At 41.0% G+C, this 18,093-nt stretch overlaps 3 protein-coding genes across 4 annotated transcripts in view; all 3 read left to right on the top strand.

Annotated features, from left to right (window-relative positions):
* Positions 1 to 6: 6 nt before the first annotated feature.
* setdb2 (SET domain bifurcated histone lysine methyltransferase 2) lies at positions 7 to 8,025 on the top strand. Of its 2 annotated transcripts, none has more exons than XM_020619110.1 (12): positions 7 to 205; positions 1,623 to 1,736; positions 1,829 to 1,924; positions 2,038 to 2,201; positions 2,370 to 2,669; positions 3,049 to 3,377; positions 4,478 to 4,647; positions 6,324 to 6,577; positions 7,083 to 7,125; positions 7,247 to 7,425; positions 7,540 to 7,628; positions 7,705 to 8,025. In XM_020619110.1, exons 1-12 carry the CDS (start codon positions 97 to 99, stop codon positions 7,880 to 7,882), a joined length of 2,025 nt encoding a protein of 674 aa, XP_020474766.1. In that variant the 5' UTR covers positions 7 to 96; the 3' UTR covers positions 7,883 to 8,025. The 2 variants fall into 2 exon arrangements, with proteins under 2 accessions (XP_020474766.1, XP_020474767.1); XM_020619111.1 differs by lacking the exon at positions 7 to 205 and adding an exon at positions 751 to 1,034.
* Positions 8,026 to 8,639: 614 nt separating this feature from the next.
* Positions 8,640 to 12,637, top strand: LOC109971078 (protein CREG1). Its single transcript, XM_020619107.1, has 5 exons — positions 8,640 to 9,052; positions 10,943 to 11,062; positions 11,142 to 11,255; positions 11,414 to 11,502; positions 12,020 to 12,637. The coding sequence occupies exons 1-4, from the start codon at positions 8,756 to 8,758 to the stop codon at positions 11,498 to 11,500; spliced, it is 618 nt and encodes a 205-aa protein (XP_020474763.1). The 5' UTR covers positions 8,640 to 8,755; the 3' UTR covers positions 11,501 to 11,502; positions 12,020 to 12,637.
* Positions 12,638 to 12,895: 258 nt separating this feature from the next.
* cd247 (CD247 molecule) overlaps positions 12,896 to 18,093 on the top strand; it is a 13,144-nt gene continuing 7,946 nt past the window's right edge. Inside the window, exons 1-2 of the mRNA XM_020619131.1 lie at positions 12,896 to 12,973; positions 14,229 to 14,419. Of these exons, the coding sequence (XP_020474787.1) occupies positions 14,359 to 14,419 (61 nt within the window). The 5' untranslated portion in view covers positions 12,896 to 12,973; positions 14,229 to 14,358. The remainder of the gene's footprint in view (positions 12,974 to 14,228; positions 14,420 to 18,093) is intronic.

The following is an 18,093-nucleotide window of genomic DNA, read 5'->3' as shown; positions in this document are numbered from 1 at the left end:
CAATCTGTATATGTTTCCTGAGACACGACAGGTCACGTAAAGTTAGCGACTGTTACAAAGTTATGACATTTCGACGTTTGTTTATGTTTACATTTTATGAACGAACGTGCAGTATGGTGGTCGATTGGGGTCAATTCAAAAAAACGAATATCTTCAATGTTTTGTGACTTACCTTCACCAAGGACTTCCAGGAAGACACACTTCGGTAAGAAAACCTGTGGTTATAAACTATGAAGGCATGTCAGAGACTTTTATCTTCTTTCATGTTGTTTTCTGAAGCGTTCCATTCCCTGTCGTATAATTTTACGAGATAGTTAATTGCAACTATGAGATAATTAACTCATAATTATTTGTCATAATTACTAGATAACAGCTCTTTTTTCTTGTGTGAATGTAGTGCACCAGCGCATGTCTGTCTTCACAATCGCTGATGTTTAAATTGGCTTTTAACAATGTTTGACTAAAATTGTTGCCTGTAAGACAAGAATCGGGGAATTTTCATTTAACTAAAATTGTTGCCTGTAAGACAAGAATCGGGGAATATTCATACAATTCACTACGGCGGCCGTTGTGGACCAAGTTATCACGAAAACGTTAATTCAGTTCAACTTTCAGTGGAGAGAGTGATAGCAGAGAGTGTAGACATTTTAAACGTCGAATTATCATAGCAATAAGTGGGTAAAATGCTTTAAAATGATCCCGCTAGCGTTCATGTTGTGCAAATTAGGGCTTGTTAGCTACGGTGGTTAATTGAATGAATGAATACATATTAACGTTGTTATATTGGTATCCTTTGAGATATACCGTTAGATAACTTTATTTTAACTTATCTACTCGGGTGATTTGGCTTATTTGTCAGTTATTAGTTAAAGTATCTATACCGCTGTTTCACATTTTTGTTCAAGTTTCTAAGATTTTTGTTTTTAGCGAGCCGGCTAAGCTGGCTGATCATTTATGCTAGCTGAGTGTTAGCATGCTAACATTTCTGTCTCGGATGGAAATGGAAGAAGATTCATTAGATCCACAAGATGTTGGTAAGAAAAAAAATGGTTTTGTCGCATTGAAAATTTATAATGCTTATAAGCCGCATGCATGAACCTCACGGATGATTTCTCTGTGATAACGAAGGTTAACAACCCCAAACCAGCAGCAGATACAGATGAACCATGTGCTTATTGTTCATTTTGTGGGGTTTTATTCTTGCTTTTGATTCGCGTCTAAAACTGGTTCCCATGTTAACCCAGCCTAGGTCTCATAAACCTTAATCCTGTGCTTTTTATGTAGACCTGGTGTAATGTGGTTTATATGGAGAAAGGAAATGATGAGCTATACGTAATAAAACTAAAATCTCTAAGGCCGACAAGTTCACATTGGCGTGATGCACAATATTTTTTTATTTGTATGCTCATTTCTTAATAGTATTTTGTATTACAATACAGTATGTGTCAAAAGAAACTATAGATTCCTCAAAACCCTTTCAGAGTCGTCATATTCATATTTCAGCTTCCACCACATAATAAACACTTATGTTTAACAGTAACAAGGCAAGAGGGTGTTATTAGTCAGTGAAAACCATTTTCATTATGAGTAATAATGAAAATCGGTCCTGTGCTGTTTTTCAGAAAGGGCCAAAAGCTTCTGGGTTGAGGAGGATGTGGATCAGGTGTTTACTGGGGTTTTTGAGTACCTGAATCACCTGAAGAGAGTCCTGAAGAAGAACACAGCAACAGACAAAGGTCAGCCTTTAACAAAAAATTCACCTCTATGTTAAAAAAACAAGTTTTGAGTTGTGTTTCCTGTTGTGATGTTTGTGTTGTTTGTTCATCAGAGCTGGTTCAGGGGTTGAAGCTGGTGGAGTCCCTGGACTTGTCTCGTCCGGTCTCTAGTCCAGACTTGTCTGTGGTCCAGGTGGTCATTGGCTCAGGTAAACACAGACTTTTATAATGAAACTTTACATGGCACCAGTATGAATCAGTACTACCATTACATTGATTCTGAATTTCTACCAGGCTATCTATCTATCTATCAATTGTACAGCTGAACTGCTGCCACCTGGCTTCACCCACCACAGTCCTACTACCTCCCCCCTCCCTTCCTTTAATGGATTGTGCAGCCCTGCAGCGCCCTCTGCAGACAGAGAGGAGCTGCTGTCTCCTCTGGCCCCCGTCCAGCTGCAGTATCAGTTCCACTCCTGCTGCAAGGTAACACGCATCACATGCTAGAAATGGGTGAATACTTTTTTTTTTTTTTAATGTGCTCCTTTCTTATATCAGATAGCTTTTTTTTAACCTATTTTATTTTTATTTCATGTCCACATTTTAAACTGTATGTAAGTGTTACTTCTAATTATGTTTTGTTTTTCCATCCAGGCCTGCCTGCCCATTTTACCCAGCATGTCTGAGTCCAGGCCTCCATTCTGGGGTCAGAACCCTCTTAAGGTGCCGCTGCTCTGTGGCTTTAAGAGGCTGACCGCCATGCCCGCGATGTCATCCTTAGGGGGTAGAGCCTGTGATCTCAAGGTGATGGCACCTGCGATCTCTGAGGAGGCGCAGGACGACGGTGTTGAGGACCCAGATGTAGTTTACAAAGCACCATGTGGACAGAGCCTCCGCAACCATGATGATGTGATGTGCTTCTTGTTGGCTACAGAGAGCTACGACATCCTGCAGGTCAGCTGGAAGGAGTACTTGGAGAAGTACAGCTGTTTCAAAATATACTTAGTTGCTTTGAAGGTCTGTCTGTGAACTGAACTGAGCTGAGTTGAATTGCATCTTCCAACTGCAGTTTAAATTTTTGTTAACCCCTCTGAGATGATTTTAATCATAAGATTACACTGCTTTGATATTTTATTGTTTTTACATAAAAATACTTCAGTTACCTTTTCTAAAATTGTTAATAATTACATTTTCTCCTCACATGCTGAAAAATGAAGAATCTATAGATGAATTTTAATCTTCACATGAGTTTCTGAGCAGAGGGGGACTTTAAAAATCAGGTCTACAGTTGGACTTTTCACTGCGCAATTTCTTTGCTTACAATTTCCTGCAGGTGGATTTCTTCACCTTTAACCCCTGTGTTCGACTGGATCCTCCTGCAATGGCAGGCCTTCAACGGACGGAGCTGGACCTGAGCTGGGGCATGGAGCCCACACCAGTAGAGCTGTGTGCGGGGGATGGCAGCGCTCGGCCTGCAGACTTCCGCTACAGGAAGGACCGTTGGCCCCATGGCTGCTTCCTGAGCAGCAGTCCGATGCTGTTCAAGGCCTGTTGTGACTGCACCGACGGCTGTACCAGCGCCAAGCTCTGTGCCTGCATCGCAATGACCAGAGGAGGACGCCACTACACTCATCACAGGCTGAGCAAGCCTGTACCGTCAGGGTAGGACCAGTGTTGGAAAGTGTCTAACTATGTTCACTCAAGATCTGTACTGAAGTACAATCCTGATGTATTTGTACTTTATTTGGGTATTTCCATGTCCCGCTACTTCATACTTGGACTTCACTACATGTCAGAGACAAACCTTGTACATTGTACTGCACTACATGTATTTGATAATCAGATGACTCAAACCAAACACAGTAGAATCAATCCGTCCATTATCTATACCGTTTGTTCCTGAATTGGGTCATAGGGGGCTGGAGCCAATCCCAGCTGACATTGGGTGAGAGGCAGGGTCCACCCTGGACAGGTCGCCAGTCTATCACAGGGCTGACATGTAGACAAACAACCACAGACACTCACACTCGTTCCTACAGGCAATTTAGAGTCGCCAGTCAGCCTAAGCTGCATGTCTCTGGACTGTGGGAGGAAGCCTGAGTACCCAGGGAGAACCTATGTAGGCACAGGGAGAACATGCAGACTCTGCACAGAAAGGCCCTGGGCACAAACCCGAAACCTTCTTGCTTTGAGGCACAGCGCCAAGCACTGTGCCACTATAGAATCTTCAGACTTTACTGGTCCCCAGTGGGAAATCCACCAGCCAGCCAGCAGGATGTAAAGTACTTCACAGTAAAAGTATATACGAGGCGACAGTGGTGCAGTGGGTATAGCGGTCATCTCCTAACAGGAAGGTTGAAGGTTCGAATCTCGGTGCCTGCGGTCCACATATTGAAGTGTCCTTGGGCAAGACGCTGAACCCCCCTGTTGCCCTCGATGGTTAGAGCCATCGGTTGAGTTGGCGCCACAGGTGGCTGCCTCGATTCTGTACCGGAAACAGATTCCTTATCATCACAGAGAACTAAGAAAACCAGTAACTATTCCTGTTAGAGCCATTGAAACCATTGTGGTTTTGACACATTTTGGTTAAAACCTAAGGACTTAAATGGTTCAGTAATTATCAGAATAGGTTTCAAATCATTTCTTGTTGATTGGTGAGTTAGATTTAAATAAATTAGTAAATCATCATCCAATAGTTCTAGTAAAATAAGAATGTGTACAGTATTTATGGTGCAGTGAAACAGTCACACTGTGTGTTTCAGGCTATATGAGTGTGGTCCGTGGTGCAACTGTGATCGGGCTCGCTGTCAGAACCGCCTGGTGCAGAGTGGGATTAGAGTACGGCTTGAGGTTTGCCAGACTGAAGGCTGTGGCTGGGGCGTTCGTTGCCGTGACGACCTGGACCGCGGCACATTCATCTGCATATACGCAGGTGAGATGACGCTGATCCGACAGAGTTCAAACAATCTGAGTAGTTACTTCTAACTGAACACTTAATAATATACAGCGGGTAAAATAGGTATTGAAGACGTCACCATTTTTCCTCAGTAAATATATTTCTAAAGGTGCTGATGGCATGAAATTTTCTATAGACGTCAGTAACAACCCAAGTAATCCATACATACAAAGAAAACGAAAATAAGTTCAAAAATTAAGTTATGTGTAATAAAATGGAATGACAGCGGAAAAGAACACACTTACTGAAATCTATTAAATACGTCATACCTTTGTTGGTAATGACAGCTTTAAGATGCCTCCTCTATGGAGAAACTAGCCACATACATTGCTCAGGTGTGATTTTGGCGCATTCTTCCACACAAACAGCCTTCAAATCTTGAAGGTTCCGTGGGGCTCTTCTATGAACTCTGTTCTTTCCACAGATGTTCTATTGGATTCAAGTCAGGGGATTGGTTGGGCCATTCTAGCAGTTTCATTTTCATTTTCTGAAACCAATTGAGAGATTTCCTTGGCTGTGTGTTTGGGATCATTGTCTTGCTAAAATGTCCACCCTCGTTTCAGCTTCATCATCCTGGTAGATGGCAGCAGATTTTTATCAAGAATGTCTCAGTACATTTGTCCATTCATCCTTCCTGCAATTATATGAAGTTTGCCAGTGCTGTATGCTGAAAAACAGCCCTGTACCATGATGTTCCAACTTCCAAACTTCATTGTTGATATGGTGTTTTTGGGGTGATGTGCAGTGCCATTTGACCTCCAAACATGGTGTGTATTATGGCATCCAAAGAGTTCACTTTTGGTCTCATCTTACCAGACTATATTCTCCCAGTATTTCACAGGCTTGTCTAAATGTTGTGCAGCAAACTTTAAACAAGCTTCAACGTGCCTTTTCTTCAGCAATGGAGTCTTGCATGGTGAGCGTGCATACAGGCCATGGTGGTTGAGTGCATTACTTATTGTTTTCTTTGAAACAATTGTATCTGCTAATTCCAGGTCTTTCTGAAACTCTCCGCAAGTGGTCCTTGGCTCTTTGGACAACTCTTCTGATAATTCTTTTCACTCCTCTGTCAGAAATCTTGCGAGGAGCACCTGGTCGTGGCTGGTTTATGGCAAAATGATGTTCTTTCCACTTCCGGATTATGGCCCCAACAGTGCTCACTGGAACATTCAGAAGTTTAGAAATCCTTCTGTAACCAATGCCATCAGTATGTTTTGCAACAATAAGGTTGCGAAGGTCTTGAGAGAGCTCTTTGCTTTTATCCATAATGAGATGTTTTTTTTGTATGACACCTTGGTAATGAGACACCTTTTTATAGGCCATCAGTTGGGACTGAACCAGCTGATATTAATTTCCACTGACAAGGGGCAGGATTGCTTTCTAATTACTGATGGATTTCAACTGGTGTCTTGGCTTTCCATGCCTTTTTGCACCTTCCTTTCTTCATGTGTTCAATAATTTTTCCCTGTGTCATGCCATTTTATTACACATAACTTAATATCTGAACTTATTTGTTTTGTTTTCTTTGTATGTAGGGATTGCTTGGGTTGTTACCGACATCTGGTGAAAATGTCAACAGCATCTTTAGAAATATATTTAGAGAGACAAATGGTGATGTGTTCAATACTTAATTTTACCCGCTATATCTCCAGGTGTCGTCCTGCAACGGGTCCAGAGCCCCAACAAGGTTCCACCCCCGAAGCTGATGAGGGCCAACCTCCCCTCAGATGATGAAGTGGAGGTCATCACCGAGTGGCTGGCCCCACCAGTGCTGGAGGGGCGGACTAACCTGCTGGAAACGCCCCCGCCTGTGTCCCCGTCCACCTCACCCTCCCAGTACGTCCCAGTGATCCAGAGACCCACCGACACCAACACCGCAACCAGATCAACTCAGGACAGAGACAAGGTCAACATCTGCTGCTTCTTTGATTTTTCTTTAATTTGTCTTCTTCAGTCCTGCTGTAATTCCTTAAAATCCAACAAAAAAAAAACAGCTACGCTTCTGGTGTCATGCAGACATGAACTAAAATACCAGTAACAGTGGTTTTATTGAAGAATGTCATATGTAAGAAAACAAAGACTCCTCATCCAAGCCTTATGAACTTTACTGTGCTCTTGTGGTGATAATTTAACTGGGTTTCCTTAGACTACATTTCACACTAGAATGGCAGGGTTTTCATTTACCTTTGTATCAAAACATTGTTACTGAGAGCATAGTGGTGTTAAACAGGTGCAGCACGGCACCTTAGTGGGAAAAGTACTCATCAGTTTATCATTGTTGTCATGACTGTTTTTACGTGGTTGTTTTATCCGCCATCCCTGACACACTCATGTTTGTTGATTTTATCTTATTGTGTGTGGTGAACTTGCATGAATAATAATGTAAATGTCTTTTTTGTCCTCGGGTTCAGGGAGCGTTGGTGGGAGGTCTCGAGCCAGCACCTCTGTCAGCAGGTACGCAGAGATGGACTTTTAGGTCACATGATTAAAACAATACTTTTTTTTTAACCTTGTTTTTGTCTGATTGCCAAAGTTCACCTAAATTGCTGAAGTTGAAATGATTGGATACTGTCAGGTGACCAATTGCAAGCTCAGGAGAAGAATGTTGCCATGACAACAGCCAGTCCCGAGCAGGCAGCAAACCACACACAGGCAGAGACAAACAAACAGAAGTGTCTGAAGAGAGCAGCCAAGGAGGAGAACGTTTACATTCTGGACGCCAGCAAAGAGGGAAACGTGAGCCGCTTCTTCAATGTAAGTCGACTTTAAACTGAGTAACTTTTAAAAAATATAATAGAACCTGAACCTGATATGAAATTCTGCCTCGGACATTATCTGACCTTTGACCGCTGACTCTGCTTCATACAGCACAGCTGCCGGCCGAACCTGTTCATCCAGAATGTCTTCACTGACTCCCATGACCCAGAATTCCCCGTCATTGCCTTCTTCACTAGCAGGTGAGGAAGAGCAGATGATTGCTGTTACTGTTTGTCATTGTTCTGGTTGTTAATGATTGACAAACTCTATGTCCAGGGTTGTGAAGGCTGGCACGGAGCTGACCTGGGATTACTCTGCCAGGACGCTAACTGCATCACTACAAGAAGTGCCCTGTTTTTGTTGCAGCGACAGTTGTCAGGGTCAGTTTACCATTGAGGAAAACCTTTGTGATGTCTGCGAGGTCGAAGGTCAAGAAGTGATTCAGGCCCAGTAATCCCATCACAAGGTTCAGACGGTCCAGCTGACAACACAAAAATGTATATTTATATACTGTTCTGTTGTAATCAAATGGTTTCATACCTCAGCATCTGTACAAGGATGCCCTTTTTAAAAATAAAATGACTCAATTAAAACATGCATATGCTGTTTGTAAATACGTTTGTCTGCATGGTGGTTTTATTTCCTTCAGTATATTTTGCTTTGGCATAAATGCAGTTTCACAGACAGATGTTCATCATTTTATCTACCAGGATTAATTTAATTCATTTCATTGTGCATCTTGGAGGACTTCCTGTTAAATCTATTATGTCTTTTAATTTGAAATTCCAGTGCAGACATTATTTGAGACTTCCTTAGTAAGGTACAGTGCTTTAGGTTGATAGGTGACTCTGAATTGCCCTTGATTAAAACAATACTTGGAGTGTGTGGGTGTATGTGTATGTGTGTGTGTGTGTGTGTGTGGTCTGTCTACAAGTCAACCCTGTGATAGATTGGTGACCAGGTGGACCTCGCCTCTTGCCCAATGTCAGCTTGATTCTTGCCATCTCCACATCCCTGTTCAGAAATAAGCAGTATAGATAATGGATGGATGTATAGTGCTTCTTTTATTTTGAAAATTCAACTCAAAACGACGTACTATCTGAATATTCGCTACTGCTTTTTATTGTACCAGCTAGTACTACCTTTATTTTGAAATTCTAATACGGCCGTTTGGCCAGAAGGACTTCCGCTGGGATAAGTCACAGCTTTTATTTTGAAAATAGTCGGACGTTATACTTGCCAGGCTTTTATTTCGAAACTCCGCGTGTTGTTTATATGTGGTCTCCGCTCCGTCTCACCGATTGTCCACCAGATACTGAACACGAACATGAATGTGTTTTGGCGACCTCCCTGCCTGCTTCTACTCGGTGTCCTCTGGGCCTCCCTTTCCCCGTCCTCCTCCTCCGGGGTCTGGATCCCACCTCACGACCAGGTGGCCAGGGTCGCCCGCTTCGTGGCACACCAGTGCGACTGGGCTTCCATGGCCACCATCTCCACCCACAAGCCGGTGGTGGGTCAGCCGTTCTCCAACGCTTTCTCGGTCAGCGACGGGCAGCGGGGCTCCAGCTCCGGGGTGCCCTACATGTACCTGACCCGTTTGGAGATCTCCGTCCAGGACCTGAAGGTAGGATTCCCGCAGTTACTGTTACTACTTCTAGTTTCCAAAAGTATCGTGAACTTTCTGTAAACTTTAAATGTTACCTCTGATATCTACAGGGCTCGGGAGTCTGTAGTGTGGGGTTAGTGAGACCGCACCAGCTTTCTATGATTCCCTGGAGCTTTAGTAAAATGTTGCTACACAAGCCTAAACGGAGTGTGAAGCCTCAAAATACCATTGAAAAGTTGTCAAATTTAAACTACGCACTATCTTATGAAATTTGTAATATTCATGTAGTACTTTATACTGTTTGTACTGTTCACAATATAAAGAAAGTACTATAGAGTCACTGCAGAATTTACTGGTGAAACAGTGGAAAGCTATAAAGGCTAACATTAAGTAATTGTCATATTTTAATAAAAGAACATTTAAAAACCTGAATTTACTAATGTAGCAGATGGTGCAGTGTTCAATAATACCACAAACTGGTCAGTTACTGTAATATTTCTGTAATACTGATGTAGTGTTTTGTTAATAGCCGTGTTTTTAATTTCATACTTTAGGAGGAATTTGCCATATAAAAGGTAAATTTGTTTATTAAATCCATAAAACATAGTGTGCCTTGCAGTTGTTAGTTCTTTTGTGTATATTTTAACAGTCATTAGAGAATTATAAAAGTTTTATGTGTAAATTGTGCTTTTATTTTGTTCTCCATCCAGTGTGTTTGGAGCTATTAATAAGTCCATACATAATATTTATTGTCTAATTTGGTCCGTGTTCTTTGTTTCACTCTCTAAAAACCACACATAGACTACTGAACATGAAGCCTAGCTGTGAAAAGTAAAAACAAAACAAAAAAACTGGCAGTTCAGTGTTTTGCAACTTTTCCACTGACACAGCAGTTTTACAGAGTGACTCAGCAGTTTTAAAGTCACATGAGAGCTGATTGGTTAAGATGTTGGATCAACAACCAGACTTCTTTATAGAAAAATATAATTTGTTGTATAATTGCAGCAATTGTGATTTTATTAGTTAGTATTTGCACTATGATGGTCTGTTATGTTAACAGAATAAATGTGTGGTTGATGGTGATGTTTATCAGTCAGAAGCTGAGCGCAGTCAGCGTACAGTACATGACATGTACTTCCCATAGACTGCAGACAGTTTTTGATAGTCCTGCTCTACAATATGAACTGATTTAGGTCCTGAAGTATCAATTAAGAGACACAAAAGCCTTTGGTGAGTGGGATGTGAGGATTCTTTCATGCGAGATCTGTACAGAAGTGACGCAGACTAAATATCTGCCAGATCAACCAAGGCTGTGAATGTATTTATGCTGTGTCATATCAATTCGAGCCTGGTCAGCTCAAATACAACAGCAAACTGATGTGTAAGAGAATAAGAGATACATGTTCAGATGCAGTATTGAAGTAACAGTATGGAGATCAACACAGGTCATCATGTTATCACTCTCTTTGTTGTACACTGTGGAAGAATGTCATTAAAACATCAGCTGTTTGTAGAAGCTGAAAAGTTTGGTTTGATGACATTTTATTATGTCAGGATCAGCTCTAACAGGAGGTGAGTACTTCTATAACTTCCTGTACAGACTGAAGGCCGGTGAAAAGCTCCTAAACTGTTCATCTTAACTGCGGATCTTTGTCACCGCCCCCTGCTGCAGCTGCCTGCTCTCACCTGCTTACCAGGCACAGTTCATCTCAAATGAGTCAAGTGATGGGGTTTATTAGTCTGTTCAGATGTGAAGTTACTGAAAAGACAGTTTTCACAGTTGTTTACATATATATGTGTATGTATGTATGCATCTATCTATCTATAATGTAAATGTACATGTTTGTTTGAAGCATCGTGTTTTAAATGTGCTTGTGTGTATGAGCTGGAATGACCCCTGTGCCCCAGGCGAACCCCGCGGCATCTCTGTCCATGTCCCTGGCTCAGACTGATTACTGCAGGGAGCAGGGCTTCGACCCTCAGAGTCCCCTCTGTGCTCGCATCATCCTGTCTGGATCCGTTGTTGAGGTACAAATACACATACCTGTGTATCCAGGTGGTAATGGCTGAGGTGTCATGTGATTCTCTTCTCCTTCCTGCTGTCCAGGCAAATGGGACAGAGGCTGAGTTTGCGAAGACAGCTCTGTTCAGTCGGCACCCAGAGATGGTCTACTGGCCGTCGGATCATAACTGGTTCTTTGCCAAGTTCAACATCACACAGGTACCACTGCTACTACTACTGCTGCAGTAATAGTAGTAGTAGTACAGTAAAACTGTTCTACTACTACTAATGCTACTATTTTTACTGCTAACATCATCACTGGTCTCAGCCAATCAGATGGCCGGAAATCTCATTAATTTACCTGTTCCGTGTTTCAGGTGTGGGTGTTGGATTATTTTGGAGGGGTGAAGACCGTCACTCCAGAGGAATATTTCCAAGCCTCACCATACAGGAAGCACCACTGACAGTAAGAGCTCCTGGTTTTTGTAGTACTGAATGCTTGGTTTGTAGTTCTGCACTAACTGTTTTAGAGACAACAACACAAGTCTGTTTAAAACAATTTCATTACATTTTCTAATCTGAGTAGCTCTTTAAAAAGTCATCACATGTGTGAAAGTCACAAAAGGAATTTCCTAAACCTAAATCTAGTGAAGCTTATAAGATTTATTTGACAGCTGGTCAAATAAAAAGTAAAAGGTTTGTCAGTTTCACTTCCTGTGTGATAACAGAAGGGATGAAGTGTCCTTACGTTGCATTTTTAAAGTTAAAAACATGTCGGTGTGTGGAAGCAGAATAACAGCATATTTATGAAAGTCAATTGCCATCACTTTGTGGCAAGGACAAAGCAGCATTTCACTGGTTGTACTGGCACCTTTAGAGGTACTTAAACTGGTACAAATGGAATAACACAAGAATGAGATCAAGGTAACATGAGGCAGTATTTGTATTATTCCTAACTTTCTGTTAATGGTTGTGTTTTTCAGAAGCCAGGGATTGAACCGGTGAGGAGTTTAGTGTCTAAAGGAGGAAGACACTTATTCTTTAACATCTAATCTCTACTTTTTACCTCCAATCAAAGTCCAGAACATTCTTATACATCAGTCACTTCAGATATTTCTTCTTTTGTGAGAGGGAAATTAAGAAACTCAAAACTTAACAGTAAATCACAGGTTTCTGTTGTTGGTCAAAGTTAAAAATATAAATGTGTGTGAAAACGGGTATCTTAGCCAGGGAACTGCAGAGTTGGAGTGTGACCAGCAGAGGGAGCTGCAGAGCTGATATTACAAACCAATAAGCACATGAGGAGAGAAGACTTTAAACCCATCCAAAGGAGCTTACCCTTGACGGGGGGGTCTATACACAACCTGCCTTGGAGGCAGGACTTATGTTGTTTGTAATTGGATCATTCCTGCAGCAGTTGACTCCCAGTTTGTTTGTGGGAGGCATTAAACAACATTTTCTATTCGAATAGTGTTACGCTTTTCTGTTTGTTCATGCTGAATGTAAATATTGACTTTCAGAATAAGTTTGCTGTGAAATTTTATTTTGTGAGAAAATATTGATGGAAGGTTTGTTTAAATAAAGTTTTGAGACAAAAACAAGAAGGCTTCACCTCTCTGTGGGTTTAATGAAACCTAATGTTTACTAATGTTGACAAGATGGATGTAAAAATCATACATGTTATATTTATTTGTTTTGTGTATTTAAAAGGTTTGCCTTGGTCAGATTTTAAACCATACTAAGAAAGTAACATGATCTAAATGCTGTTCTGAAACAACAGTGATGAGTCACAGAGCATCAGGTTTGTTTATGATTCTGTGCCTGAGTGAGTTCTGTGTTACCAGATGAAGAATTGTTTCCAGGTGTGGAGGAGGAACAAACTCATGAAGAAGATCCCAGTCCTCTGCTCAGCCAACATCAGGGGACCAGGACAAGAGGTAAATGAAGTTGCCACAATGAAGTGCTGACAAAAGTAGGAGTCAACCTTTATGAATGGCGGGTGGACGACCTTTATTTAAGTAAAAAGTAGTAATACCTCAATGTAAACTACCCCAGTGCAAGTTAAAGTGCTGTGTTCAAATCCTACTTAAGTAAAAGCACAATACTATTATCAGCTAAATATACATAAAATATCAAAACTAAGTCTTGTTGCATCAAATGAGCCCTGTCATGATATACATCAGTATATCATGGGATTATTATTCATACATCATTGTGTTTTTTGATTTGGTTTGAATTACATTATTAAACAGTTTCAAACTGCTGCAGAAACCATAATCAGAAGGACTTTGTCTGTTGCTGACGTCAGAGCAGTTAGTAGAGTTCAACCTGGTTTTAATTCAAACATTTATAGATGTTCCACAGATAAGAATAAGGCAGGTTTAGGTTTCAATCTTGAAACAACTGGCAGATTTTTTTAAAATCTGAGAAAATCGGTTTGGGTCTAAAATCTGATGTTTTTCACAGAGCATCATAAACAGACACACAGTGCAGTAACAAGTACGGTAGTTTCCATCTGAAATGTAGTAATGAAGAAGTACAGTATAAAGTAGCAGAAATAGGGATTACTCAAGTAAAAGTACTTGAATACACCAAGATAGATGAAAACCACAACAAAATGCACTCATGAATTAAACTTGACGAATGATATAAAAGCTGGATGAAAGTGAGTTGTGAGGGTGAAATGAACCAGTTCAATAAGATGTTCACGTTACTGTCACACTGTAGATGAAGTGGTACGCCACTGGATCGTTATTGGTGATGTTCTAAAATATAATCAGGACTTTTATAGCTTTTAACTGTTTTATATACTTTAACTTGTAGTAAAACATATAAATTGATCATAGGTTTTAAATCTTAACCAAGGAAGTGAGATTGTCAGACAACTGTAGTCCAATGAAATGTACAATATTTCTTTGAAATGTGAAGTATAAAGTAGCAAAATGGAAATACAAGCACCTCAAAAAGGCATAATGTTCTGAAGATACTGAGACAAACCTTCTCCTGCAGTTGGGTACAGATTAAGATTTGTCAGACTGATGCTCTGTTTCATCCCTGAACAAACATCACAGTCACACAAACACAAAGGAACAGGCATGTGAAACTTCATTTCTTTTTCCACGTGTGTGCACAGAGTGTGTTCATGTGTGGGAGACATAGAAAATGTGTGTCTCTGTGTGTCACCTGGCACAGCAGCCTCTCACCACTTCCTGTTCCACTTGAAGACTAGAGGAAGACGCACGCTTGCTTCAGTCTCCTCACATCGCCCCTGGTGACTTCAGCCAAACAGGATTCAACTGTGTTTTGAGCGCACCAGTTTGGGATGGAGCTCCACATGTGGACATCCGGCCTGCTGGTCTTTGCCGTAGTGCTTTCCCCGGCAGGTAAGATGCCTCGGATAACACAAACGTTTCACCCAGAAATCTCCCAAACACAGGTGTGTTACATATGCACTGGCTTTTCAGCAGGGCAGCTTCACTAGAAACCTGATGGCATCTTCATCTCGTCTCTGGCATTAGGTACCTTTTAATGAGAGTTCTGATTGTTGAAACGGGACATCACTGCACCAGTTCAAAACATGACTTGAATGTGTTTGATGAACACTGCAGTCTGCTCTGTGTTCAAAGTGTTGATTCTGCAGGCACAAAGACAAAATATCCGTTTTACCCCGATGATGATAAAGGTTTTGAGATCATCGGGTTTATTTAAAGGTGTCAGGAGCCTAAAGGTTTCCAGTACTTTTCTCAACCCTACAGAAGAAGCTGGTAACGGTTTGGCTGATCTGAGAGTAAAAATATATGAATGTAGTTTTGTGGTCAAAGGGTGAAAACTCAGACCAATAAAAAATCATCTGAGGAAACATGCACACAGTAGAGGCTTCTCTCTGGCTGCCATGTTGGAGGGTACAGCGTTGGGTCGTTGTGTTTTGATACACAGTTCATTAACGTCACTTTATTTGACAAAAATAGGTCATTTCCCCATCTGGCTGATTTTACATGTAGAAAGTGTAATTCTCGACTAATTATGCTCCATTTGGCAGCTGCTCAGCCAACACACACACTTTAGCACATTAGCTAACGAGTGCGCATCAACACCAACAGGCTGCTCCGCGGGTGAAGACACTGAAGTCTGGCTTTAGGCTTTCTTTCTAAAGAAGTTGTTTACTGCAGCTAAATTCAGCATCACGTCTGTTGAATGTTTTTGACTATTTTGAAATGTTGAAATGTTTTTTAGTCAGTTATTCTCAAGACTTCACTTAACTGTTAGCTGTATTTGTTTTTGTTGGTTAATTGAGTTAGAATGACAAATAAACTTGACCTAAGCTAGCAATGGTTTTGTCTGCTCATCACTTTTGTAAATTCAACGCGAAGCATGGAGCATCTTTCCTCTGAGCCAGTCAGAAGATTGTGAAATGCTTTGTAAAAGGCCAGCTTTGGCTAAATTCAGTGTAATGCTGGAAGAAATGATATAATGTCACAAATGTGCCCCAGTAAACTGTGCATCTGAGACTGGTAAAGGGTATATGGCCAGAGTGGGACTAGTATTAGCTTCATGAACCAACTCTGCAACTTGACAACTAACGGTCTGGTTTTGGTGCTTTAATGATGGTTTCTGTGCATGGAGGTGACTGGAAAGTGACACCCTGTGGCCTTCGACCCAGCTTGCTACTGCAAAAAAGAGCAGTTACAACCATCTGAAGTTCACAGCGTTAAATATCAGTTTGACCACCCTCAAAAAACTAGTTTAGACATCTGAAGCTTATCCTGTTAATGACCAGCCAGGCCAAGTTTTAGAGTATGACGTGCCAGTGTAAACCAGTTAGTGTTAGACCAGTTCAGTCAGTGCATAGCAGCAGCTACTTTGTGGAAAATGTGTGCAAACGTGCTCCTTAATTGGCCTGAAATAAACTGTAGTGGTTGAAGGGTTTTTGAAGAGCGATGACAGGTTTGAGCACAGAGTCCGTGATCGCAACACAACAGCCTCCATTTTAGGAAGGGTTTGACAGCTGTGCTCCAAACAAGTAGTTTACTGTTACAGAGAGGTGTTTGTAGGTTCCCCGACACCTCAGTCGAACTGATAAATATAAGAGTTTTTCTGTCTAGAGTAGTGACAGAATAAAGTCAAAGTGCTGCACGTTATTAACACCTGAGGCCTGGCAGCTCCTTAAACACAAACTCCTAATAACTAACCAAGATGTGTTCATTATCAAAATGGATTTAGTTATGTCAGCTCTTTTAATTAAAAGTTTACACAGACATTAATGGGTAAATACTACAGAAACCATCAACATCCAATTAAAGCAAGTTTTACTAAGTGAGTCTACACTGGACATGGCTGAGCCAGACATCCCTGACCTGAGGGGACGTTCTCATACTAGGTGTCTTAAAATCATTAAAATGTTACAAATACTGGGTAATAATAGTGAACAGAAACATATTCTTCCATAGAAATCTTGTAAATTCAGACATTAGGGATCCTCATCAGGAGTTTTAAACACTTTTTTTTTATGTAGTCAAGTGGTTTTTTCATAGTTTACAGGATTATTACATAAAAAAAAAATCAACATTAAATTATAACAAACTCCTTAAGTGTCCCACGACTAATGATGAGACGGTGAGAAAAGTTTGTTAAACTCTGCGATCCTCTTGATACACATTTCAGCTGAGGAACATGGGCCTGCTCTTTAGATCCACATCAGTGTTGCCTATACACACACACATATATATCTATCTAATGGTGGTAATGGATAATAATGGTTAACACATACATATTGATTCATAATAGTGCCGTGAGTTCAAACAGTAATAGTTCATAGAAACTCCGTTAAACACTAATCCTTATAATACATGTCTAAACTGAGAACTCAGGGTTTTAAAGGCAGATTTCTGTTTTGTTAAATCCAAACTTAAAGCTTTGTTTAAGGTGGACTCAGAAGACAGTGGGAAATTAATGTCTTGGTATAAATTTAGGGGCCATTAGGTAAAATGTCAGGTAAATGTTATATGTGTAGTTATTATAGAAATGAAAGTTGTCTGATCTTTCACACACTGTGTTCTGACCTAGCAAACTAAGTGCTGATGTAAAGTTGTCAACATGCTCGTCTTTTTACCGTGATCATGCAGTCTGTGTGTGAGGAGAAAGAGCTGCTCAGCGGTGTTTTGTAGCTGAGTGAATAAATTGAATTGACCACAAAGAGTGAACCCCTCAGTTCAGGAAGCAGCTCTGTGGTTTTGCTAGGCTGTGGCTCCTAAAGCTGAACCGTGTTTCCCAAAGTGCCTCAGCTCAGTGTTCTGAAGATGTGAAACAAGCTGCGGCAAAAACCTCTCAGAAGCACTCTTCATAGATAATACATAAAGTTAGCTATGATAAAAAGCTTTAAAAGACAAGAGAGGTGGCAGAAAAACCAACAGTAGAAACCTGTTGTTCAGAGCAAAGTGAATGTTTCCTGCAACCTCTGTGCACATATGAGCTGAACTCTGCTGCACAAACTGGACTTGGTTTGTCAGCCATGTTGGGCAGATCGAGGGAAGAGAGGAACTGAAAACAGGCCAAGGGCTGTGAAGAGATGGCAAGAAAAGAAAGAGAAAGTTCAGCACAATGCTCAGAGAGCAGAGCTGTGTCCTGGATTCTGCCTCAGGTGTTCATGAACAAACTGCCAACTTGGAAACCACAGTGGCACAAGTTTACAACATGTTTGCTCAAGATCTCTGCATGAAATCATTTTTTCAAACTGTCTCGTGTGAAATCGACTGATGGTTATTGTCTGCATTCAGCAGAAATGAGGCAATGTCTGAGATGAGTACCCGCTACTGGTTTATTAAGTGACCTTAAACCAGCTTCATCCTGAGTTCTAGAGAAAAAACGAGTCCTACATAAAATAATCCTGTAAAACATGACTCCTTCTTCAGCGTGCTGCTTTAAAGAGAGCCGCTCATCAGAGCACACAAAGGTGTATAACCACTGTCTATTAAAGACCACCTCAGCTTGTTTTATGTTGGTGCTTTCATTCAGGAAACTGCCACTGCTCTTGGAGCTTTTGAAGCCTCATGTTGTTCAG

This window comes from Monopterus albus, unplaced genomic scaffold, assembly GCF_001952655.1.
Source record: "Monopterus albus unplaced genomic scaffold, M_albus_1.0 scaffold215.1, whole genome shotgun sequence".
Classification (NCBI taxonomy): Eukaryota; Metazoa; Chordata; class Actinopteri; order Synbranchiformes; family Synbranchidae; genus Monopterus; species Monopterus albus.
Note: the sequence above shows the minus strand (reverse complement) of the source record. Positions and strands in the feature narration are given on the sequence as shown.